The 23,529-nt window shown below is 46.9% G+C and overlaps 1 protein-coding gene across 1 annotated transcript in view; it reads right to left on the bottom strand.

The window, feature by feature from the left end:
• Positions 1 to 23,529, bottom strand: part of LOC142558544 (uncharacterized) — a 42,960-nt gene that overhangs the window by 17,932 nt on the left and 1,499 nt on the right. The window contains exons 2-9 of the mRNA XM_075670677.1: positions 12,400 to 12,530; positions 11,404 to 11,457; positions 10,715 to 10,819; positions 9,423 to 9,629; positions 7,571 to 8,031; positions 5,962 to 6,337; positions 2,180 to 2,257; positions 435 to 476 (exon numbers count right to left, since the gene is read on the bottom strand). Coding sequence (XP_075526792.1) covers positions 435 to 476; positions 2,180 to 2,257; positions 5,962 to 6,337; positions 7,571 to 8,031; positions 9,423 to 9,629; positions 10,715 to 10,819; positions 11,404 to 11,457; positions 12,400 to 12,430 — 1,354 coding nt within the window. The 5' untranslated portion in view covers positions 12,431 to 12,530. The remainder of the gene's footprint in view (positions 1 to 434; positions 477 to 2,179; positions 2,258 to 5,961; positions 6,338 to 7,570; positions 8,032 to 9,422; positions 9,630 to 10,714; positions 10,820 to 11,403; positions 11,458 to 12,399; positions 12,531 to 23,529) is intronic.

Below are 23,529 nucleotides of genomic sequence, written 5' to 3'. Positions count from 1 at the left end.
AATATCATTTAAGCGAAGTGCAGAGACAGTTTACCGTTTCTTACAGCGATAGATGTTGTGGACTCGCACGCCCCTATAGTCGTTTTGATGTCCGCCGTTGTGCGTATAGCCGGAATCCCAGAGCGATTTGCCAGAATTTTGCAAAGACGTTGAAAAGTAGCAACGCCTCGCATGGGATTCAAACTTCGGACCCGCGGATTGCCACATATTTCCCTCAAATACTACGCCGACGAATCCGCTAGGAATACTTCTCCTGGACGGCCTGGAAAATACTGTTCCCGGCTTTTTGAGTGCTCACTAAAATGATCTGACGCCACTCTCTGCCGCTTATCCATAAAGTAGTTCCGAGGTTCAAGAACATAAACAAAGCCAGTGGTTCTGTTTTTAACAACTAAGATGTCACAATGAACAAGTCCTAACGCTGCAGTCCTCACCTTTTCGCTTGTCCCACTGTAACGGCTGTTCTTTCTTGAGACCTGCGAGAAGTAGGTACTTCATTGGTTAACTTGACGATGTTTAAGAGAAAGCATTTAACCTCGCGGCCAACTCCGGCGAGTCTGAGATCATGGGGCAACATTCCAACTGGTGACCGTCAGCGTTAGAGAAAACAAAAAAGTCGGGCACAAAATGTATGCTTGCACCAGTTAACCAAGAGACAGTATACGTTTACCCGTTCCAATACAGTTGAAAGGCAGAATACTCTCATTACACGAATGCAGAGCCAATTTGATTGAAGTTTGTTGCAGTCGAGATGGAAACGCGAACATCGTTGACCGCAGGAAGTAACACCTCGATATATGGCCTCAAATATTTAGAAGATTGTGTCGAAAATCGGCAGCATTCCAAAAAGAAGAAAGTAACGTAAACATTTAGCAACTCATAACGCAGCACCAGTGAAAGATATTGTTCTGTAAACTGCATCTAGAAGACCAGATTTAAAGCGAACAAATGTGACATTTGAGTTCGTGCAGCTTACGCGAAATCGTTGCCCTGTCTATACGAGGGTTATGCAGAAGTATCTGCTCACACATCAACGGCACATTTACGCAGTGGTGTATAACAGATGCATTTAAACATCTTTTAGGTGTTTCTGCAAGTGAAGTTTAAATTATCGATAACAGTTTTTTTATCGTCGATTCAGAGAGCTGTAAATTCCTGATATCGAAATTTGTCGACTTTCCCAAATTTTTTTTCTGAGAAAAGAAAATAATGGCCTTAATCGAAACTACGGCTCCTACAGTCGATAGGTGTTACCTCATAAATTTAAATACAACAAAACCTTACTAAATTCGGTGCAGTGTATCCCGAGCAAAACAAAATTCTGCCATGTATTTAGCTACAGCAGCCCCTGAGGCGAACCGACACAGGGGCTACAGAAGACGCTGCGCGGAACGGCCACGAATTAACTTTGACCAGTCGGAGTTTCTTAACGTACAACGTAAGCTGCGTACACAACCGTTACTACTGTCTGCCACTGCTACGATACGGCCGTTGGGGTTGAGAAGCAAACCCTCTTCATTGCTTACTCTCTTGCTTGTTCGGCAGAAAATAAAACGCTGTTGCCAGAATAGTATGAGCGTTACTGCAACGAGGGAGCGGCGAGGTATAGCGGTGGGAGATGCAGATTTTTGTACAGCTGGTAACGTTGAGTCAGGTGGAAGCTAACATATAGTAGTAGTATGTAGCTTTTTCTCATTCATTACTCATTCCCACAACGACAAAACATATCAAAAGAAAACATTTGTCTTGTCTATAGGCGCAGGCTGATGAAAAAAAGTGTTAATATATAGCTGCACTACTTTCCCGTTGACATTTTCTTCAGGCAACAGAGGCATTTTGATTGCGGTATATAACCGTAACATTAAGCTGAGTAAAAAGCAGTAAACAAAATCAATGACAGTAATTATATATACAATATTCACCTTTATATTATCGCGCGCGACACTATAGCTCCGTGGCTGTTGCACTGCTCAGTTCGAGGTCGTGGGTTCGATCCCGTCACATTTTGATGGATGTTGAATGCAAGAACGGTGTGTCCATGTACCGCGCAATGGGTGCTCGGGTGGATAAAATTAGCCAGGAGGGCCCCCCCTCCCCCCACACCCACTTCGGCGTGGGTCGTAATCAAACCGCGGTTTTTGCGAGTAAAACCAGAATCCATTTCTTTTTCTTTACTTACCTCCCACGATGCCTGGCCGGTCGTCATCGTAATCGCCGCTGGTTTCTCCTTTCTCGGCTGAGCTGGTCGTTTCCGCCCCTGCAATCACGTGATCGCCTGATCGCACTCATCTGCGTGAATGCTGCTCCTGCTAAGCCCTCCCGCTCCAAACCCACGTTACGTGCAAGTGGTCGATTATAGGGACCGTACTAAGGTACAAGCTTCGAAATCCAATGATAGGCGCTGGAAAGAACGGGGGAAGTGCGGGGGGGAGGGGGGGTATTTTGCTAGTGTGTCCGTTGCGTCTGTTGCTGAAGCTATGACTGGCTGGGATGGAGTACGCGGGCGTCAGAAGGAGACAGTCGCCCCCCAGGCAACCAGCACTTCAGCAGCAGACGAAATGGACATGTCCACTAAGGTGCGCATTTATAGAACAAGTCCCCGCTCACACCTAGCCCCCCTCCCCTTGCAGGAGCGAGAGGAATGAGGGAATCCAGGGACTCGACAAGTTGTTGCTAAAAACCGCACGAAACCCACAGGCAATGACGCCAGCGAAAAGCATTGTAGAAATGAACTCCTCTTCATTTCAAGTGAAAGGCATAACAAGGAACAAGGAATGAAGGCGGACGAAAAGAAAGAACTTGCAACCGGGCGGGAGTCGAACTCGCATCTTCGGCATTGCGCGCGTGATGCTGTAATAATTGGGCTACCGAGGGGTCTGGTCAGATGTGCTAGCGCCTGAACTGCACAAGTGGTTAATGTCTCCCAAAAAAATAAAACTAAAAAGCCCCGAAAGAAAATTCGTTCTGCGCTTAAAATGCAAGTTATACGGCAGAGTTGCAGTCACGTGGCGGCTTATCGTGCGAATACGAAACTGAATCTTGCCTGTTGTGGTTGTGTCCGCCTCGGCTGCAAAGATGATAGTACCCACACGGCTTTAAACGATGATATGAATAAATGAGTGAATGAATAATTGAATGAGGCCAACGTTCTACCTGGTACCTAGCGATATTGATTTTTCATTGATTTTCTTTTAGAGTTCCATAATTCTTTTTTTTTTCTTTGACGCACGCGGCACCTTCGCAAGCTGTGCATTTTTCAACATACAGGTTGTTTCCTGATTGATTATACCGAGGGGCTTGGGTGAAGATGGCATGACTGTTATACTTTATAGTACACTGGACGTTTTCGTGAAATGAACTTTATTTCAGTCACCGCCATGTGCGGTGTCCCTTCGTTTTACTCAGCCCGTGTCCGATCACGACTTTGCAACCGTGAAGTTATGCCAAACCACCCGATTTCCCATCCTGCCGAACTAAATGGACTGGTCGACACCAGTTATTTCCAGAATTGCAGGTCGGGACCACCGAGGTGACGCTGGCGATACAGTGTAGCGTGCTTTCCAGATGAAGTTCGGTGGGATGGTGGGGGAGCTCAAATTAAAGATCCACAAAGGCGTCAGTAGGAGCGAACTGCGAGTCGCAACCGCATTTCTATAGCAAGCAAGTTAATCGACTAGCAGCGGTCGAAATTTGGGCTGGTTTTTGCTAAACTGCTGTGAGAAACAACCTCGCTTTAGTCAGCCTGTAGGCAGCCTGATACAAGTACGGGAACCTTCTCTCTCTCTCTCTCTCTCTCTGCGTTGACTTGATGTTCGCTTAGTCCGCTGTGATTGCGTGGCTTGAAATAAAAATATTCCGTGATTTCTCGCCATCACTGCTCCTACGTCGCAATGAAACCCTCAAGCTTTTGATGAAAGATCGGGCCCCTCGGTTAACCCCCTTTCTTCTCGTTCATATATATACATATATAAATAGATGTGAGCGAGAAGAAAGGGGCTTGACTGAGGGGCCCGATTTTTATTAATCATGTTATGAGAAGCCAACAAACACACCAAAGATATAACACAGGGGTAATTACTTGTACTTACTAATTGAATTAAAGAAATGATAAAATAATGGCAACGAAAGTGGATGAAAAAAACAACTTGCCGCAGGTGGGGAACGATCCCACGTCTTCGCATTACGCGTGCTCTGCCTCTCTCCACACACACACACACACACACACACACACACACACACACACACACACACACACACACACACACACACACACACACACACACACACACACACACACACACACACACACACACACACACACACACACACACACACACACACACACACACACACACACACACACACACACACACACAAACACACACACACACACACACATATATATATATATATATATATATATATATATATATATATATATATATATATATATATATATATATATAGCCACATTTCTTCTCAGTGAAGCATTGGCAGTGTTTAGGAAACACGTATCTGCAGTGCGTGTTTTCGTCTAACAGTCGATCGTCGACGCCCGAAGAAACCCCGTTTTGCAGGGGAACTACGTTTCCCCGTCGTCACGCCACGCATTCGACCGCCGTGACACCATCTCTATCCATTTCTTTCACACAGTGTGTCTCGCCTATAACGTCAGCCAAGCAGTTAAAAGAAAGAAAAAAGACAGGAAGGAGGAAACAAGAAGTAAAATACAATTATAAAACCTCCGGAGTCCTTTCGCCACAGGTCTGCCAACCGAAAACCGTATACGTCTTATAACCGTGTCGTTTTTTTTCTGCCTTTTTTTTTCTTGTAACAGATTGGCTAACGTTAGCTAGGACACCCTATATACTCATATGTCTATAGAGTGTCTATTGAAACCTTGTGTGTAGACCCTTAATCTGTCCCTATACGATAACCCTTATGCTGTGTTGTAAGAGCTACACAACGCGTCTTCACGCAGGCAAAAGAATGAGTCGTCGCTGCTGAGTAACGCGCGAATGTGGTGGAATATGCGGCGTCGTTGTGAGATGGCGGCTGGTGACAAAAGCTCGCCAGCTTCATCTGTCTGCTGGGTTCATTGTGGACCTTTAAGATCCATGGTTCATTGTAACAAACTCGAACGTTGTTATTATTGGTAATTATTACTATTATTAACGAAATCAATTATTATTTTCACTATTAAATTGTAACAAATCGAATATTGCTGCCTTGTGAATGTACAGTTCTTTTCATTCCATGTGTTCTTTATCTATTCGCCACCAATTCTCCAAAAGACCCTCACTGCTTGCGCCGTAGATTTAATTCACCTTTTTGTATCTTTAATATCACATGCATCCTTATCCCTAGACAAATAGTGCGACAAGCTAAGAGAAAAATACTCAGGGCCCTTCCACTCTGTGAAGAAGGATGAACAGCGAAGCTGTGTAATGTGGGCCCCTTATTGGTCGGCCCGGCATTGCACTGTATTCGGGATCGGCACACGTATGGGGAGTTTTGTGTCTGTATACGGGCACGATCCTGGGGGAACTAGCCCTTAACAGCTTCGCTGTAAGGTTGCTTGCGTCCCTGTGTTTCTTAATCAGTCAATCAATTAATTTAATGATGACGCTGACGCACGCGGGAGCACTGGCACGAGCACGTTCGCGCGGTAGCGCCGAGGGGCGCCTAAGCCAGCTGTGGAACACGACGATGCTGGAGCCAATCCCAATCATGATATGTGTTAACACACGGACACAATACTGGGGGAAGTAGCCCTTAACAGCGTCGCTGTAAAAAAAAACATATCCAGTTGGTTTTTCTTCACTATATCTCGCGCTTTGCTCCGCTATATATATTTTGCAATATATATGCTTCACGCATGCTACAGATACGACACGTATGAAACATGCCCACGGATGGCGTCGATCTATCGTAGACCACGTGATCTGCACGTGTGCCTACCAGGAGTGACGTCGGCGACAGTCCGGTGCGCCTTCTCGCCGGTAGGCGGGGACGTTGGTTGGCGCGCCGTCTGGTGTCCGGGCCCCACGTGCTCGACGCCGTGATCGCCCGCTTCGTCGTCACCGCGTCCCGACAGCCGCGGTGGCACAATGCGCTCTTCGAAGCTCATCCCGTCGTCGTCTTCGTCTTCCTCGTCGTCCTCGTCGGGTCTCTTAACTTCGGTCTCGGGCTTTTCCTCGGGCGAAACCACGTGGCGGCCACCGGCGGCGCCGGAACCGCCGGAGGTTACGCTGCTGGAGCCGAGTCCCGAGGCGTCGGCTTTTGTCGTCGCGCCTGGCTTCGGCTCCGGCTTGGCTGCCGGCGTGACCGCCTTCGTCTGTAACGAGCGTTGTTAGGCGGCGTTCTGTGAATCGCGTTTAAAGACACGCTGCAACAGAATATTAGGCTAAGTTGTACTAGTAAATTACACCTACGCGTTATCAATGCGGCCACTCTTATCATGAGTAGAGGATTGCAAGCCAGAAAAACACTCAAAAACGAAAGGTGGGTGCCGCCGCTACCCTGACGTTCCTGCACCAGCAAGCAGTGACGTCACGGATTCTGACGGCGTCATTAGTTATGTCCAGTCTATAAGAAGGGTTATAACGCATTCTGTACGAACCAAAGACTAAGCCTAGCAAGTTTCGAGAACTCTGCCTGTGCAAAACGGCCAAGTGCGAAAAAAAAATGCATTTAGATTGTCTGTGACGTCACGATGACGAAACTGGCACTGAAGGTTTGGAGTGAAGTTCAGAAAAATGAATGTAACTGGAGGTTATAGAGAACTTTTCTTTTTCCGTATGAACCGATGAAGTTTCGGTCTTCACTGCCTCTTCGAAGGTATATATATGTGCTCTATGGAGAACAATAGAGCACGAGAGCTGGCTACATAACTTTCAGAAGCAGAGAGTTAGTACGAAACATCAAAGTAATAAAAGACTACGACTTCCATTTATGTATCTACACCACTGGCCCCGGTTTCTTACAGCGTTTTAAATATGTGCACATGGCCCACACAAATAAAGAATGTTGTATATTTGCTATTTAACTTTTGAGATTTGTGCACGTAATTATGGCACTTCACTGTGTACATCGCAGCCATTTTGCTTTGTTGTTTCACTGTCGTATTTGGTTCACCTTTCAAATCTGTCCATATATGTCAGATGGTACTAATCTGATAAATCTGTTAACGTGTCCTGAACTGACACAAGAACTGCCGCTGATTGTTCGGGGCTACTTTCTGGACAGTGCCAAATTCGGCCATATTGTCGTATTTGATTCGCCATCTCGTCAGCTCTGGTTGGCTCACGGGACCGCCACGTCGTCCCTGATTGGCTCGAAACGCCAGCGGAACTTAAAATGGGGGCGGAATTTAAAATGGGGGCGGAACTTAAAATGGCGGAACTTGATCGTACTCAGAACAGACCTCCGGGTTCTATAGGGATTCTCAGGATGTTTGTGACACCTTATGGCATAGGGACCTCCGATTCGTTGTTGGGTGAAAACTGACTCGAATCGACGAAGCTTTGCAAATACTGTTCCTCCCTTCTCTTCTGCCGACTACACTAACCTGATCACCGCCGTGGCGGGTTCGCTGCGTCGAGACCGGAATCGGCTGCTCGTCGGATATGGCTGGGGGCCGCGCCGGCTTTCCCGCCTTAGCTCGAGGTGGTGGCGTACCACCTGTGACTGGCTGCGATCGCTTGCCCGCTACGGCTGGAAACGGTGCTTTACGGGCGACGCCAGGAGAAGATGGCTTGATTGTCGTAGCTGCAGGCGGTGGCTTGCCGGCTACGGCGGGAGGTGATGGCGTGCCGACTTTTGGGGATTTCGCCGTGTGCGCGGGCAAACCGTTCTTGATCGGGACGCGTTTCGAGCGCGGCGTGGACGCGGTTGGTTTCCTTGGCCCGGCACCGACTGCCGGTACGGGCCGACGCTTAGGCTTACCGCGCGCTGCGCCGCCACCACCTGACCGTCCTCGACGGTCGACCATGCTGACCCGCGACGCTGTGGTCGTTATGTTTTCGGCTGCTGCACATTCAGAAGAGAAACGGCAGACATGTTACAACTAATTCATTCATTCATTCATTCATTCATTCATTCATTCATTCATTCATTCATTCATTCATTCATTCATTGCAGCGTAGTGGAAAGTGTTGCGCGCACAAGTTCATAAACAGTCATACAAGAAATCCACGAATGTTGTGGTCTGATTTATTGCTTGAATCGTACTTAAGAAAACAGATGGTGGTGTTGATGTCCAACGCCTACCGACCGGCTGCGAGATAGGTGTCCCTGAGAAACGCAAATATTGAGCGTTAGAGGGGTCTAACGGCACTTAACGTGAAAATTTGGTTTAGTTAATTGAAATTTCAAAAAAAAAAGAGGGGGAGGGGTGTTACGTGCCCAAACCACGATAGGAATATGAGGCGCACCGTGATGGGGGGGGGGGGGGTCTCCGGATTAATTTCGACCACCTGGGGTTCTTTAACGTGCATCCTGTGCACGGCACACGGGCGTTTGCGCATTTCGCCTCCATCTAAATGCAGCGCCACCCTGGCCGGAAATTATGCCCGGGCCCTCGGGCGGTTGAAACTTAGCCATCTCAGACATTTGCAGCGCTTGCGAAAAGGGGGGGGGGGAGGATGAGGTGGGCAAGAGGAGGAAATAAAGACCTCCTGTTCCCTTCTAAGGCGCTTCTTTTAAATCGAAGCTTGCGTCACTGGGCACGAGCCCGAATGAGCATTCTGACTCACTGGGTTTGTGTGCATTCTTGGCCGAGCTCTAGAATGGTTACGTGCCAGTGGGTGGCTGACGCAACAGACAAGCCAAACATGAGGCAAGCAGCGAAGACTTGTTCACTCCTGCTACACAGAAGTGCACAAGTCAATATCAAAAGCAACCGAGTGCGGAGAAAGAAGTAAAATGAACAAAATAACACCGCAGCATGCACTTGACGAGAGGCGTTGACCTACATAGGAGTGAACCCGCCGTGGTTGCTCAGTGGCTATGGTGTTGGGCTGCTGAGCACGAGGTCGCAGGATCGAATCCCGGCCACGGCGGCCGCATTTCGATGGCGGCGAAATACGAAAACACCCGTGTGCTTAGATTTAGGTGCACGTTGAAGAACCCCAGGTGGTCAAAATTTCCGGAGTCCTCCACTACGGCGTGCCTCATAATCAGAAAGTGGTTTTGGCACGTAAAACCCCAAATATTATTATTATTATTACATAGGAGTGAAGAAGGACATGTGACCACATTTCAGTAAGCATCAAGGAAAACATTGCGCATAAACGAGACCCACGTACGCGTGGGATCCGGCGACACTTTTTTTTTCTTTTGCCCCCAAACACAATAGAGATGTCTCAGTTGTCAGTGCTCTTGTATGGACAAGTGGTAAAGCAGGCCTGGGAGTCACTCACGGGCGACCGTAGCCCCGGTAGCTAAACGGGCCTCAGGCGTCGAGACACCGCCGTGGCCAGACCACGTTGCTTCGGTCTCGGGTGGGACCTCATCGTCTGAGGGAGGCGCTTCGCTGGCCTCGGGAACGGTCATGCTTTTCCGGGTTGATTTCGTTAGCGATGGGCGACCACGCTTCTTCCGGAGAAAATCAGAGAAATCTATGTTCGCTGCGAATAAAAAAAAAGCGTTATGCGCTGGTGAACTAACGTGACCTAACGTGACACTGGGTGACCCAAAAGTAACAGACGCAAAAACGAAATAATTATGAGCGTATACAAGAGAGTATACAATGCATTGCGGTTTTTTTTTTTTTTTGCGGAAATGTACAGAAAGATCGGTTATTTTCTTTTATAAACCAGCACATTTTTTGTCAGAATGCCGTCAAACTCAATTCGTTATAACGAAACGAGTAACGACGAAGTAATGTACATATAACGAAGTAATTGTAATTCATCCTAAAATTCGTATTGAAACCGGTGCACTTAAAGTATTGCTATAACGAATCAATCGTTTCCTGTATACGGAAACAACGAACCTCGCTTCAATCCATGATGGAAATTTACTGTCCTCTTAGCGCCAATTAGGCCGAAACCTGGCGGCACGTGACCCTGCCAGTGTCTCAAGGGGGGACTCTTTGTTGAGTTGGTGTTCCATAACGTTTTCACTAATTATCGCTACTGAGAATGAGTGAAGGAACAAAGACCAGCACGAAGAAACAGGAGACGGGGGGGGGGGGGGGACGAGACACGGGGCGCTAACACGGGAGAGAGGGGAGCTGATGTCCCTCACCCTCGCCGAATGATCCAAGACAAACACAAAGAAACAATAGAGGGAGGAGGAGCAGCGCAATGGCAAACCAACTACCCCGCCTGTGCGGGCATACTCTCTTGTCGTTTCACGCTGTTTCTCTTCTCGCTTATTTACAATACCAAGTACACTAGACTGTATGCAAACTAAAACAAATGCAAAAATGTGCATGCGTGCTTTCTTTTTTATGGTAACTTGAAGCAGCGCGAAGAGAACGAGGACATCAATCGAAAACAAACACAACAGGGTGCGGGGAAGGGAGAGCTATAGTCAAACCATTCCGACATATATTTCTTTTCCTATACCTCTCTCCCATCGCACTCTAGAGAGCAAATAAGCTCATTGTTATTTTCCTGTGATCCTCTGTCTTGCTTGCCATGTAACTGAGGTGGTACAGCACGCATACACTAGTCGCCGAGCACGTGATGCTGGAGACGCAACAAACCTATGGTCTCCATTTCAGCGCTGTCCGGTGTTGTCCTCTTGGTCGGCGACGCGGTGGCGTTGTGCCCGGCCCTACGCGCCATTGTTTCTTGCTTCGTGGCCTCTCCTGCGTAACACAAGTACGACATCCTTCCCGAACACGTTTGCGTCTGTGAGTACATTAAGCATGCGGAAAGAAACAGATTTTAGGATGAAAATAGATTGATCTTCTCAAGTTTGGTCGTTTCTGAGACAGCGCGTCGGATATATTTGTGCCCCCGTTTTCCCGCGTCTTGTCGGCCTTCGCACACTGTGGCACACTGCCGGCAACTCACCGAGGACCTCGGCGAAATGCCTCTCAGCACCCTTTTGGTTCCCTTCAACTAAACTTTCTCGCGACTTAGCAAAGCTCGGTCAGTCAGTCAAGTCGAGCTGAGTCGAGTCGGGTCGAGTCAAGTCGAGTCAGTCAGTCAGAGTCAAGACGGACGGACGGGCCGACCGACCGACCGATGGGAAACAAACATCCTGACACAATTCAAAAGTAGCCCAGTATTCGACGATAAACTCGACAGGCGGCGGTGGTACAGGATCGAAATAAAAACGAGCACTCGCCTAAGCTTCAGGGAAAGCAAAGACATATAATGCATTTTTCGGGGCCGCTATACGGCTCCCTTGTTCACGATCAATTATACTTGACAAATGAGTGCTCACTCGGTTTCATGTTCACATGGTAGACGCGCAGAGTCGTGGCATCCTCTTCGTCCTCTGCAAACGGAGACGCAAGGAAAAAAAGGATTGTGGGAGCTTGCAAGTAGCTGATCATATCATTTCACACACAAAGGGGCACAATATTCATTTAACTTGTGGAATCTCTGTGGATTATGTTTGTTTATGTCCATATCAGCTACCGATTATGATAACACGAGTGCCGTCAAGAAAATACGCAACAATGCCAGGTAACCATGTCTCGAAACAAACCATCACAATGTTCGCTGCGTACGACCGACAAACACAACCTAACTGCTTTCGGATTCCCATAGCTGCTAACTTCCTTCATGATATACATTACTATGCCATAATAGTTTGACATGGCACCTAAATTTTCTTTTTGGAAAATATCTCTTCAGCGCGTGCGACGATTATCAAGTATTCTATGCAATAACAGAGTATTTCGTTTTTTAGAGTAGTTCTTTTTGTGCGCTTACGAGAAATATACGCTCGGTAAGCCTCTGTTAGTTTCTTGGGAGTCCCTGGCATGTGCGCTTAACCCCACCTTTATTCGTATGGAACTTCTCGTGAACTGGGTACCCTTCCCCTTTCCATTGTTCACTTGGGCCTGGATAACGGTAGACTTTTCGTACAGATACGAGACACTTTAAAAGCTGTTTCATGGCGCTAGTATCTCGCGCACTACAACCGATTCCGACCGTGTAGCTACGAGAAAGCACACAAGTATGGAAGAAGCCCTTAAACAATCTATTATAGACTGCTGAAATTCAACATGGGGGCCCGCAGATGTAAACACAATAAAAGTTGGATAAGCAGGTGGACCTACCTTTTTTGTCACAGGCTATATTTGACAAAGATAGGTCCACGAACCGAAACGTCGGCCAGCCTGTCTGAGGCACTTTACCGCTGTTTATCCAACTTTTATATAGACTGTTCAAGTAGCTATTTATGAAGGTACGTGCTGCAGCAGTCGTGCACCTTGTTGGTATTTCGCCGCAGGCGATGCCATGGTGAATGCCGAGACGATGAGAACGGCCAGGGACAGGGCACCGACGGCAGCAGCCAGGTAGATGCGACAGGTAACCGCAGCATCCTTGCTGGCCTGGTCGCTTCGGCGATGAACCAGAGGGCAAAGGAACACGAAAACGTGAATGACCTCTATAATGCTGGGATCAAAAATAGCGCGTCAACAAGACAAGAAGAGACACAAAGAACGCGGTGACGAAAAAGAGAGAGAGAAAAAAAACATTTATTCGAACCATCGAGGTGGTTACTCTTGAGGTCGAGTGGGTGGTGTCCTCATTCCAGGATTCCACTGGCCATGGCTGCTCGACGTACTTGCTGGACGAGAGCTTCTTGTCCCGCCAGGGTATCGCCGGTCAGCTGTACCTCCCACCGCTCAAATGACGTGCTAGGCATCTTTAAGTGTTCAGGTTTGCCCCCGCACCTCCACGTCGGTGACGAAAATATTCACTGACGACTACGATACTCCCTCAGACGAAATTTGAACGCGTTTTCATTACGCGATATACCGGCTGGTGTGGACGATCTGTCTCGTGCGGCAAGTTGCAAACGGAGCCAAGTGCTGCGCGACTGCCTCGCTATAGCCTGGAGATCGCGAGAGGCAGCGCGTGGTTGACGCGTGGGCGCGATTCACAGCAGTCGGCGCCGACAGACCTCCCAGACGACGCGCGCTACTCCAGCGCCATCTCGTAGCCATCGTCGCCGCGCTACGCTTTTCTTCTCAGGCTTTTGCCATACCCTTCTCTACCGCTTTTCGCCTCTTGGTTTGGCTTCACCCTCCTCTCCACTTTCCTCCTCGCGTCTAGTTGCTGATGTGCAGACAACTGGTCTAGTTGCTGATGTGCAGACAACTGCACATCAGCAACTAGACCCCTTTGTAGCCTTGCCATCGTCATCATGATCATTTTGTTGTCATCATCATCATCGTTTTCGCATCGCAAATTCCATTACTGGCTGCCTTATAGTTAGATCGCAACCTAGTGACTTGATTCGCCGTGACACGGCGGTGTCAGAGTTGTAGAACGATCTCGCCGCTGCCATCCGTCGTAAGGGTTGTAGGTCGTAGGGAGGAACTTGGGAGGAACTAGGCGTACCGGGTTTATTTACATATTTTTACATTCAAACAGGGGATACATTCGACAGCCTAGCGTGACTCCCAAATGGAGCAAGCAAGACGAAGCATACAGCATGCGAGCCCCAAGCTCCAAACACACCCAGCACACTGCTGGTCGAGCACGAGCACACTCCTCACGAGCACGCTCACGAGAACACCCTAGCAGCCGACAAACAGCTGCTTATAAACACTCCGTACTCTCTAGATCCCTAGTTGAGGGAAAAGGGCAGTTCCACCGCCAATTCGTAGCGTCCAACGTCATTGAAGTTTACCCGCCTTTTTGGAGGAGGAGGGCTCACACACACACGTACGCACAGCTTTCACTGCCCCCATCGAGGCCGGGCGGGCTTCGCAGAACTCGGGGCTTACGTCTCGAAGGGCGCGTGGGAAGGTGCCGCCAGATACCTTCCCTCGGGAACTCCCCCGCTCACGGCAGACCAGATCGGCGGTGGCGTGTTCAGTAACAAAGCCTGGTTCGTCGAACTCATCTCGGCCTTCCCGCGACGCAGAGTCGCTGACGCGGCGTATTGTCCTCCGCACATAGTAGACTTAGTGGCGCCGTTCGAATAGAGGATGACGGTGGCTTCCCAGAAAACGCCAACCCTGCTGCTGCAGCTGGCTGAGAAACTTTGCATGTTGGCACCGCGGCAGGCCATTCCTAACAGCGGTAATTTGGAATTACAGCTATACAAAATGCATAATGATGAGTAATGAAATTGGGAAATTCGCTGACATACAGATGCGGTCAGCTGGCGCAAGACAGGGGGTAACTGGAGTTCGCTGGGAGAGGCCTTCGTCATGCAGTAGAGAGTAAATATAATGGTGATGATGACACTGATGAATGTGATTCGTTGTGTTCTTACAACTGGCTGCCTTTGTATTGCGCAAGGGTAGTTTCCTCGCCCCTGGCGGACACAGGGTACACGCTTACGAGTGCGAAACTGCGTAGAAAACCTTCTACGAGGCAGCCAGCGATATGGGGGTGAAATACATAAAGTAAGAGCGGGCATCGCTTCAGCACTTACTTGCTCTGGAGGCCTAAGTGTAGCGGAAAGCGACAGAGAGAAACGAGTATGATTGAATGCATAGTTCATACTTAGTGACACACGGCGATAAAAGAGGCAACCGCATCCTGCAGTCGCGTACTTACTGGTTGAGCTGGCTTTTTGCTGTAGCGCTGCGGATAGAGCAATGTACTCTTTAATACGATATAACCTTGGATCATACGTATGTGGCGGTACATCGAAGAATATTCGTATCATCCCATATTTGGCATGAGCGAGAACCCCAAGGGGAACCGAAGGGCTCGATCTTTCTTTGTTAGTTGCTACCACTCTAAGTCATAAAAAAAATAAAGCCAAGAACAGGATAGATGAAATTTCGCTGTTCTTTTACATGACCTGAAAAATAATACGAAAAATGTTCCCCATTCTTCCTAGGCTTCAATACTTCATGTGGCTGATATTCGTATCATAAATAGCTTAACCCCAACTAAAGTACCAAAGAAAAGGTAACACTTTCGTCTTTGTTTATGTTGATTATTTTTCGGTTCAAAGAAGTTCTTGATTATCTTCTGGGTCGTCTTGAGGACGCTCCCGGAACGCGTAAAGCAGCAACCACATGCATGCAACGCACTTCCAGCGTATCTTCAACGTGTCCCCGGCCGTCGTCGACGCGTACATTTCGTTCTGCGGGACAGACGCGCTGCAATGCAGGCCACAAAGTGCGTCACGCGGTTGCTCGCTTATGAGGTCAGCCTTGCGCACGCATCACGAACCTGATATCAGCGCGGTTACCTCGCATCATGTGTAACGGACGCCCCGACGCCGAGTGACGCTGAGCGACGCCACGTATACGCCGTATGGACGTCGAAAATACGCGCGTGGAAGCCGTTTACAGTCGTCTTCGTCAAAAAATCGGCTAAAGTGAGCTCGCGGACGCCTGAAAACCTTTTCTGCGCCGTGACGCAATTCAAGAAGGTCGTTCCCGATGAGACTGACCAGACGATTTGTATGCGGCCAGGACCAAGTCATCGCATACTAGTCACTTTATTTTCGTTTCGCGTTGCTCAGCTCGGGGCTCATATCCACTATGTGATAGCGAGATGCGTAATTCCAACGAATAGAGAAATTCCACTTGAAAATTTGCGACGAGAAAGGACACATTCAACGAGACAAATTCCCAAAGTTAAAGTCCCCGTCCTCCCCCTCGTCTTCGTCTTCGTTTTCGCCCATCTCTTGCTTTTTTTTTTTCCACCGTCAAACCGAGCAAACGTGCCGTGTGTGTCTCCAAGATCACTGAAATCTCGCACTGCGGGTTTTCGTCGCCGGCTAAAAAAAAAACGACGTTTAGTTTGAAGAACATTAAAAGCGAGGTGAAGTAACTGATGCACAACCGACCCCACGCACATACCCATGGTCACGTGGACCACGCACAGCCTTAATCGACTCAAACGAGCCCACATATCGCCCTGCATGCGATGTCAAAACCTCTGCGCACAACATTTCGATTCATTTTAACTTCTATCGTGAGTTATAAACATCCTCTCAAATTTTTTATGCGTTAAGCAAAGCAGTTTAGAAGTAAACAAAAAAGTCGGAAAGTGCAGCTGAGTGGGCGCACTTCGAGGCTGCTGTTATCTGTCCACGTTTTCTTTTGAGTCTGTTCGAAAACACGCGAATGTATACGGTGACTGACGTCCAGGCAGAACGAAATGTCTGAGAGTTGTTCGAGCTTGATTTTTCGTGTTTCTTTTAGCTTGTTGGTGTCATCAGCAAAAGCAACTTTTTTTTTTTTGGTTTGTCCTCATTTGGAGACACCATTTCCGAAATGTTTAAGACATCTAAAGCGGAGAAAAAATTCATATATCATGCAACGCTCTCGAATATGCCACTAATGTGTGAGTAGGACTTTTGCAAAACACTCGTAAACATTGATACAGTTTCACTTAACCCGTGAGTTTACATATAACATGTGTCCACTTTAGATGCTTGAACACAGGCAGTTTACAAAACGGCGATATATTTCCTAGGTATGCCTTGTGGCGCAAAATATATTTTGTATTTTGTAAATACAAAATGTTTTTTCCGCCACAAAGCATACCTAGGAAATCTAAGCACCAACTTGCCCAAGAAGTCCTTTTGGCGATATATTTGTTTTTGGAGTAGGGTTACGGATTTGTAAACTACTGCGCGCTTCGATTTTTCTCAGAGACCGCTTACCGATTGTCGGCGATCTTTTTTTTTTTTTTTTTTTTGTAACATGTGTGGCGTCGTGGATCAACATTCTGCTGGCTGCTGTCGCTAAAACAACTTTCCTCTCTCAACTGCAACAGAATTTAATTCAAATCAGTTCGACGGTTGTATCGTGCCAGTATTTCTGCGTTTTACAGGTGAATTCGAATAGGCGAATCGGAGGTAATTGGCCCGTAGCGTAAACGGTCACCTTGCTCTGAAGTTCTAATTTAACGCCGGTACAATGTACGACATGGACATAGAAGGCGCGTGAGACGACACACAGCGCCTTTGATATCAGTTAAAAAAACATTTATCCGTTTATTTACTTATTATTACTGTCAATGTCGTCGGGAATCCTAACAGGAACGGCATAGGCATAGTTAATCTTAACATATAGCATATAAGTCTGTACAAACACCATTACACACGATAGACAGACAGCGAGCACAGTTGAGCCCCCCAGTGTAAGCAGAAATAACAGAAAATAACGTGATGGTAAAGTTAAGAATAACAAAGTGACAATTAACTAAAAGGTTTGCCTTAGTTATCAGTAGTACAAGTAGGGATTATGTGTACAATAAGTTGCACATGAAGTATAATTAAAAACATGGGTTTTTCACATTTGTATAGCATGTAATTCTTTTTGGGCTAATGATAAATACATGGGTACTGTTTGGCTAGCTGTTCCTAATGGAAAAATCCGGCTTGTTCCATTCACGTATCATTAAAGGAAAAATGGATACCTACGACTTTCCGTGTAAAATGAGAGTTCGTTTAATCTATGAGAGTATTCACGTATGGTGGGTTGTGTCTGTACTACGGATATGTATTCGGGAGTGCCCATCTTTAATTGGTGGTGTATTCGAAAATAACCTACCAAACAAACAAGCCAAAGCCACAGCCATGCACTCTAGTCGTGAGATTAAGAGCTTTATCTTTATGTGCCCGGATTCTCGTGAAACTAAGGCGCTTCAAACACGAAACTGAACAAGCAAGAAAGTTATTCAGGTCGCGTTTCTTATTTTGAAGATCACGCGAATTTTCTCATTTAAAGAGACCCTCACTAACGCCGTTCAATATTCATACCCGGGATACGCGACGCACACAACGGGGAGATGCCGCGAGAACAAAGGCGAGGAGAAAGAAAAAAAAATATCGGGCTTTTTTATTTACCGACAAAATGAGACTCGTCGAAAGCGAGAGGAGAGAAAGATTAACGGGGGCCCGCACGAGCGAAGCGAGGCATAATCTCCGGCGGCATGCATAAATTACGCCTTTTTCTCGTGTTTTGCCACGCCCCACTTTCATTACGGAACTCGGTCGGTCACGAAGCGTAATTGAGGTTTTCTATCTCGCACCGCTTTGTATTACGAGGCCACGGCTTCTATGTCACGTCATTAAAATTTTTTTGTTGTTTATGTAAATTGGCTAACTCTGAGAACTGGCCCGCCTAATCCCTATTAGAATACCGTTTATTTTAGTGCGTTAGAATGAGGAGGGTCAAAGCGAAAAAAAGGTGCACGTGCGTGAAGGGTGGCAGGTCGATATTATATATATATATATATATATATATATTGTGTGAAAGAGAGAGGAGGAGGAGGAGGAGGAGGAGGAGGAGGAGGAGGAGGAGGAGGAGGAGGAGTGTCGAGTGAGCTCCTGAAGAACACTTTGCAATCTGGTGAACGCGGTTTAAATCGTGCATCCGGGAGCTCAAAGAGGTGGGACGTAATGATCACGCATTTCCCTCGCATTCACCGCTAAATCGTCATTGATTGTATTTATTTATTTATTTATTTATTTATTTATTTATTTATTTATTTATTTATACTAGAGGTCCTGGTGTGACACCCAAGCAGGAGTGCAGAAAAAGAAAATAAAGAAAAACCACAGAGACAGCGGATTCGTATGAGGTTGCAGAATCACAGTCCAATATCCAGCGAAGCTTCTCACTTTCAATCAAGCAGTTGCCATCAAACATTTCAGTTGCTTGTAATTAAACCACATACACACCCACTCTAAAATGTTTACCCGCGTATAACGTTTTCTAGCACTTATTGGAAAACATTTAGCAAAGGCCTTCACCTGCATACTTTTCAACTTCTCATGCACGTCGCACTTTAATGTTCCGCCGTCATTTTCACAAAATTTGACTTCGGTGGCTGTTATAACTCTTGCAACACAGCTAGCAAAATCTGAAAAATCTGAGGTTTTACGTGCCAAGAGCACGATATGATGATGAGGCACGCCGTAGTGGGCGAGACTCCGGTTTAATTTTGACCACCTTGGATTCCTTAACGCGCCCCTAATACGTGGTAGACACGGTCGTGTGTTTTTTTTTTTTTTTTTTGCATTTCCCACAACTCGGAATGCGTCCGCTGGGGCCGGGATTCGTTCCCACGACCTCGGGCTTTTATAGCAACGCAACGCCATATCCACTATGCCAACGCAGCGGTGCTAGCAAGAATTATGTGCCCTTATTGATACCTATAACGTCCCGGAGCGCTTGCATAAGCAATTTACTGCAAGAAGGCCACGATAAACCCACGCGTTTTAAACTTTGCCTGCGCATCGCGATTATCCATGCCCTCTTTTTCATGAAATCTGGGCCGAACGAGGAGTGTGCAGATGAAGTAAAAAAAAATGCACGGCATTATTAAGCGTAAGCGCTAACTATCACAAAAAAGCTGGTTCTGAAGAATTACAAATGACCGTAAGTTATGTGCTAAGAGTGATCGAGTGTGACCCTGTGCATGAACGTGTTACATACTGAAGTTAATGTCCGCAACACTAAATAAGGACTCAGTCGAAGGAGAGGAGAGGCCTACATCCGGGAGTTTGCTCCAGTAGACTACTGCGGCTGTAAACACGTAATACTTGTAAGAGTTGAGATGGTTTGTTCGATAACTTTACTGTGACCCATGCGGAGTGAATTCCCCGTGGCATAGATAGGCAGGTCTGTTTATTTTGAAGTGGCCGTTCTCTTTTCTCGTTACTTCTCTCTCAACTTCGCTTGTTTGCACGTACACTGCAAAATAATTTACACTCTTATTCACTTCTTAAGGGTATCAAGTATGTTACCGGGTACGCATTTCTCAATGTTCCTCCCCCCCCCCCCCCCCCCCAGATTTCGAGTCTATGAATCGTCATAAATTTAGATTTCCCTGCAAACCACATAGCCCATAATAGCTTTTCGCTGTGAAAATCTTAGCTGCGAACAGCGGGTATGGGCTATATATATATTTAATAACTTGTATGACAATTACAATCTCGGCATTCATGTCAGTTTTGCGCCGCTGTGCGAAAGTAACGTTGTATAAATAGTCCCATTTACCTAAACATTGTTTATATTTATATTGTTTTTCCAATACATGTGCTCATCTTGTATTTATGCACGCACTGCTACGTGTTGCCAAAGGAACCAATAAGGAACACAGACCTAGTCAAGCCAACTTAATGGCTATTTGCCTGTGCCCCTGTCATCCGTACGTTGTATAGATATGAAAAAAAAAATAATGTTCAAGGTTCAAGGGCTAGAAATGTCAGTAAGTTGGTAAGAATTTAGAACGATTCTCTTCCCACATTAAAAAAAAATAAACAGAGGCATTGCCAGGGCGATGGTGGAAGTCGAACCAGTGACCTTTTATACTCTGCATCAATACACCACAGCCACTGAGCCACCGCTGCCAGCGTTCCGCGCGATTTGTCGCCTAACGCTCGTGCGAAGTTCTTGCGTCACATCCGCTACCGTCGGCGCAGCCAATCAACGGGCAAAGAGAAACAGAGGTTGATCGCGACAAAATGAGGCAGCAAACCGTCTACGATTCCGCCTGTTACGACAGCGTGTGATCGACGGCGGGCAAATATACTTACATGATGCATCGATGGAGCTCTTCGTTCTCTCTATAAAGTTGGCAAAATAAATTACCGGCTGGCGACATATATCGCGTCGAAAACTACATTACCGAAAATAGACCACGCAGAGTCTTAGGCAATATAGATTTGTTCCTTAACCCCTCGTCGCGATCCCTGCAGGTGCCGAGCCGCTTTACCTTTAGGGAAGCAGAAAAAGCGGCACCTTTGCCATTTATACATACAGGTAAACCTCGATTTACCGAATTCGATGGAAGTCGAACACCTTTTTTTCATTAATTCGATAACTTTGCCGAATCGAAAATACTTACACAACGTGAGCGAATAACAATTATTTGAGAAGAAAACTAAAATAATGTGTACTTTAGCCAGCCAATCGAGCATGTCTTCAGTTCCTTCATGCGTAAAGCGAAGCCTCTTGACAGGTTAGTGGCGTCCACCACCTGAACTGACAACACCGCATACTCGATCATGATTTTCCTTCAAAACATTCGTTAATTATGGCGAGATGTAGAGTTCGATTCATTGGGCTCGATGTTAACGCGTTATGCTCTACGATTATGTGTCTGGGATTCGAGTGCGCTTCGGTGAATCAAAAATGTCGTGAAATCGGATTTCATTAAGCCGAGGTTTGTCTGTATCTCTGTTGTGATAACGTCTTTCTTTCTTTATAATTATTACACGTTTTTTCACGAAATACAGGAAACAGGAAACATTGGTTGGATCCATGGCAAGCTAGAGTCTGTCATTAGGACTTTACACCGTACAATGTAAGATTCCACCATTTCTGTGTCAGCTGTCATTGGCTCAATATGCAAGCATGGTGGAGTCAGACTACATGGCAAAATTTTAATGTTCAGGACAGTTCCCCAGTTCCAACCATACCTCTGTGAGCAGAAAATAAGCTATCTCCAGAAACCCGAAACATTATAAAAGAAACTTCATCACACAGGCGCCACCTATATGCAAAACTTCACAAAGTACAAGAATACACGAAACGCACACTCAAATGTCAACCTAATGGAATGTTGCATCAATATCTTGCGCAAGCATTGACCACGCTGGTCCCGAGCATATCCCGCGTTTCCGCAAATGATGTTCAAGATAATCAAATTATCGGAGCCTTCATACAGGCGTGCGTATATACGAAAGCTCCCTGATAACAATTTGGGTTGCGGCGCCATCTGTACGAAATATAAAGCACAAACAAACTTTCGTAGTCTATAGAGCCTCTGAGATCACGGATCGCGCATGGCGTGGTTAGTGCTCCGGCAAATACAGAAGGCCATGAACAAGCCTACAGTATACAGCTGCCTGTAAAGAAGGGAAAAAAGTCCCGGCTTTCGAATTCGGGTGTAGGAACTGAACCGATCGTATGACTGTATATGCTCTTTGTCGTCTTCGGTCTATAGGGTGAACTTTGGTGAAGACGCGTCACTTTGGGGGCACGCGACTGATGACATCTCAGTTGACGTGGCGTTGCTGTACGGAGAAGCAGACGGCGAGGCTCTGTGCCGGAAGCAGACGGTGAGCAGACGGTGAGGTGTGGCACGATGCAGTGTATAAGAAAAGCGGTTGCCTGCTGGTACCCTTGCTGGTGACGCTGGCCACGGTGATCTCTCGAGCATGGCAGTTGCTTCTGCACGATGCAGCTGAAAGCCGTAAACCGCATCAGCCCCCATGGGCGACGTTCCGAGTCCTGCAGTGCACCGGGTGTTACAAGTCGTTCCGCGCTTTCGTGGTCCATCCCGGAGCCTTGCCCGCGGAAGCCCCACGTTAGGCGCCAGTGCGGGAAGAGCTACGGGTCGGAACTCCACGACTAGTTGCTCTAATTTGCTACTTCGGTGTTGCATGAAATCACCATGGAGCTGGTCCGCTCTTGCCACACAATGCCGAACTCCCTGTATGCACACTAAGCCTAAAGCACCGAAAAATTGAGAACGGATCTGGGAAACGGCGCCCTATTGTCAATGATACTTTGCTGCAGCCGAAGCACAGTGGCGCACGTCTGAAGGAAACGCAAGCGTGTGTTGGGAACAAATGGGCCAGAACATGTTTGCAGGATGACGACTCCATAGATTCGGAAGGGGCGGCACTTCCTTCGTCGGGTAATGCCATGTTGCTCTATACACACAATGCTACCCACGCAAGAGCCCATGCAGCGCCTCTTACGGGCATGCGCAGTGTGAATAACGTGACGTTAAATCCCTGAGCTTGTTGTTATATACACGCTATGCTCAGAAATCTGCAGTATAAATACAAGGCAATGCAATTATTTCAACGTATTGAAGTTCGCTGCTATACCCACTCGACGTGAACAAAACTGAAGCAAACAGAACAGAATACGTTTGGATACAATTTATGACGCTGGCACTATTTGGCGTGCGATCATAACCAACACATTGATCAAACTACAGAGGGATGTTTATCGATGCGCTCGTAACACTGACAGCACAGGTGACCGTAGCATGATAAATCATGATTAACCTTTTTTTTTTCTTTCTGCAACACGCAACGCCAGAGAAGTCGTTACTGGAGAAGCATAAAAAAAAATGCAATTTGTCATCAGTGATATATATAGTAGCAAGTTTCTTGTATTTTAAAACTTTGAAAGACGTTTTCCTTTTCTTTCTATCTTTCTTTCTTTCTTTCTTTTTTGAACGCACGCAAGAAACACTTTCTTTCTCGGTAAAGCAGGCGAGAAGCAACACTGGTGAACGCGGGCGGACCCGGAAAACTTTCGTTCGCACGTTTTTGTCGATCCAAATTCGCCACCCAAAACTGGTTCCGTTTTGTGCTTTCTTGAAAGATATAAAGAAACAGGGTACAAGCACAAGCCTGGTTAACGCGCTAATTCCTGCGCAT

This window comes from Dermacentor variabilis, chromosome 9 (genome assembly GCF_050947875.1).
Source record: "Dermacentor variabilis isolate Ectoservices chromosome 9, ASM5094787v1, whole genome shotgun sequence".
Taxonomy (NCBI): Eukaryota; Metazoa; Arthropoda; class Arachnida; order Ixodida; family Ixodidae; genus Dermacentor; species Dermacentor variabilis.
This window is presented reverse-complemented; position numbering and strand designations above follow the sequence as displayed.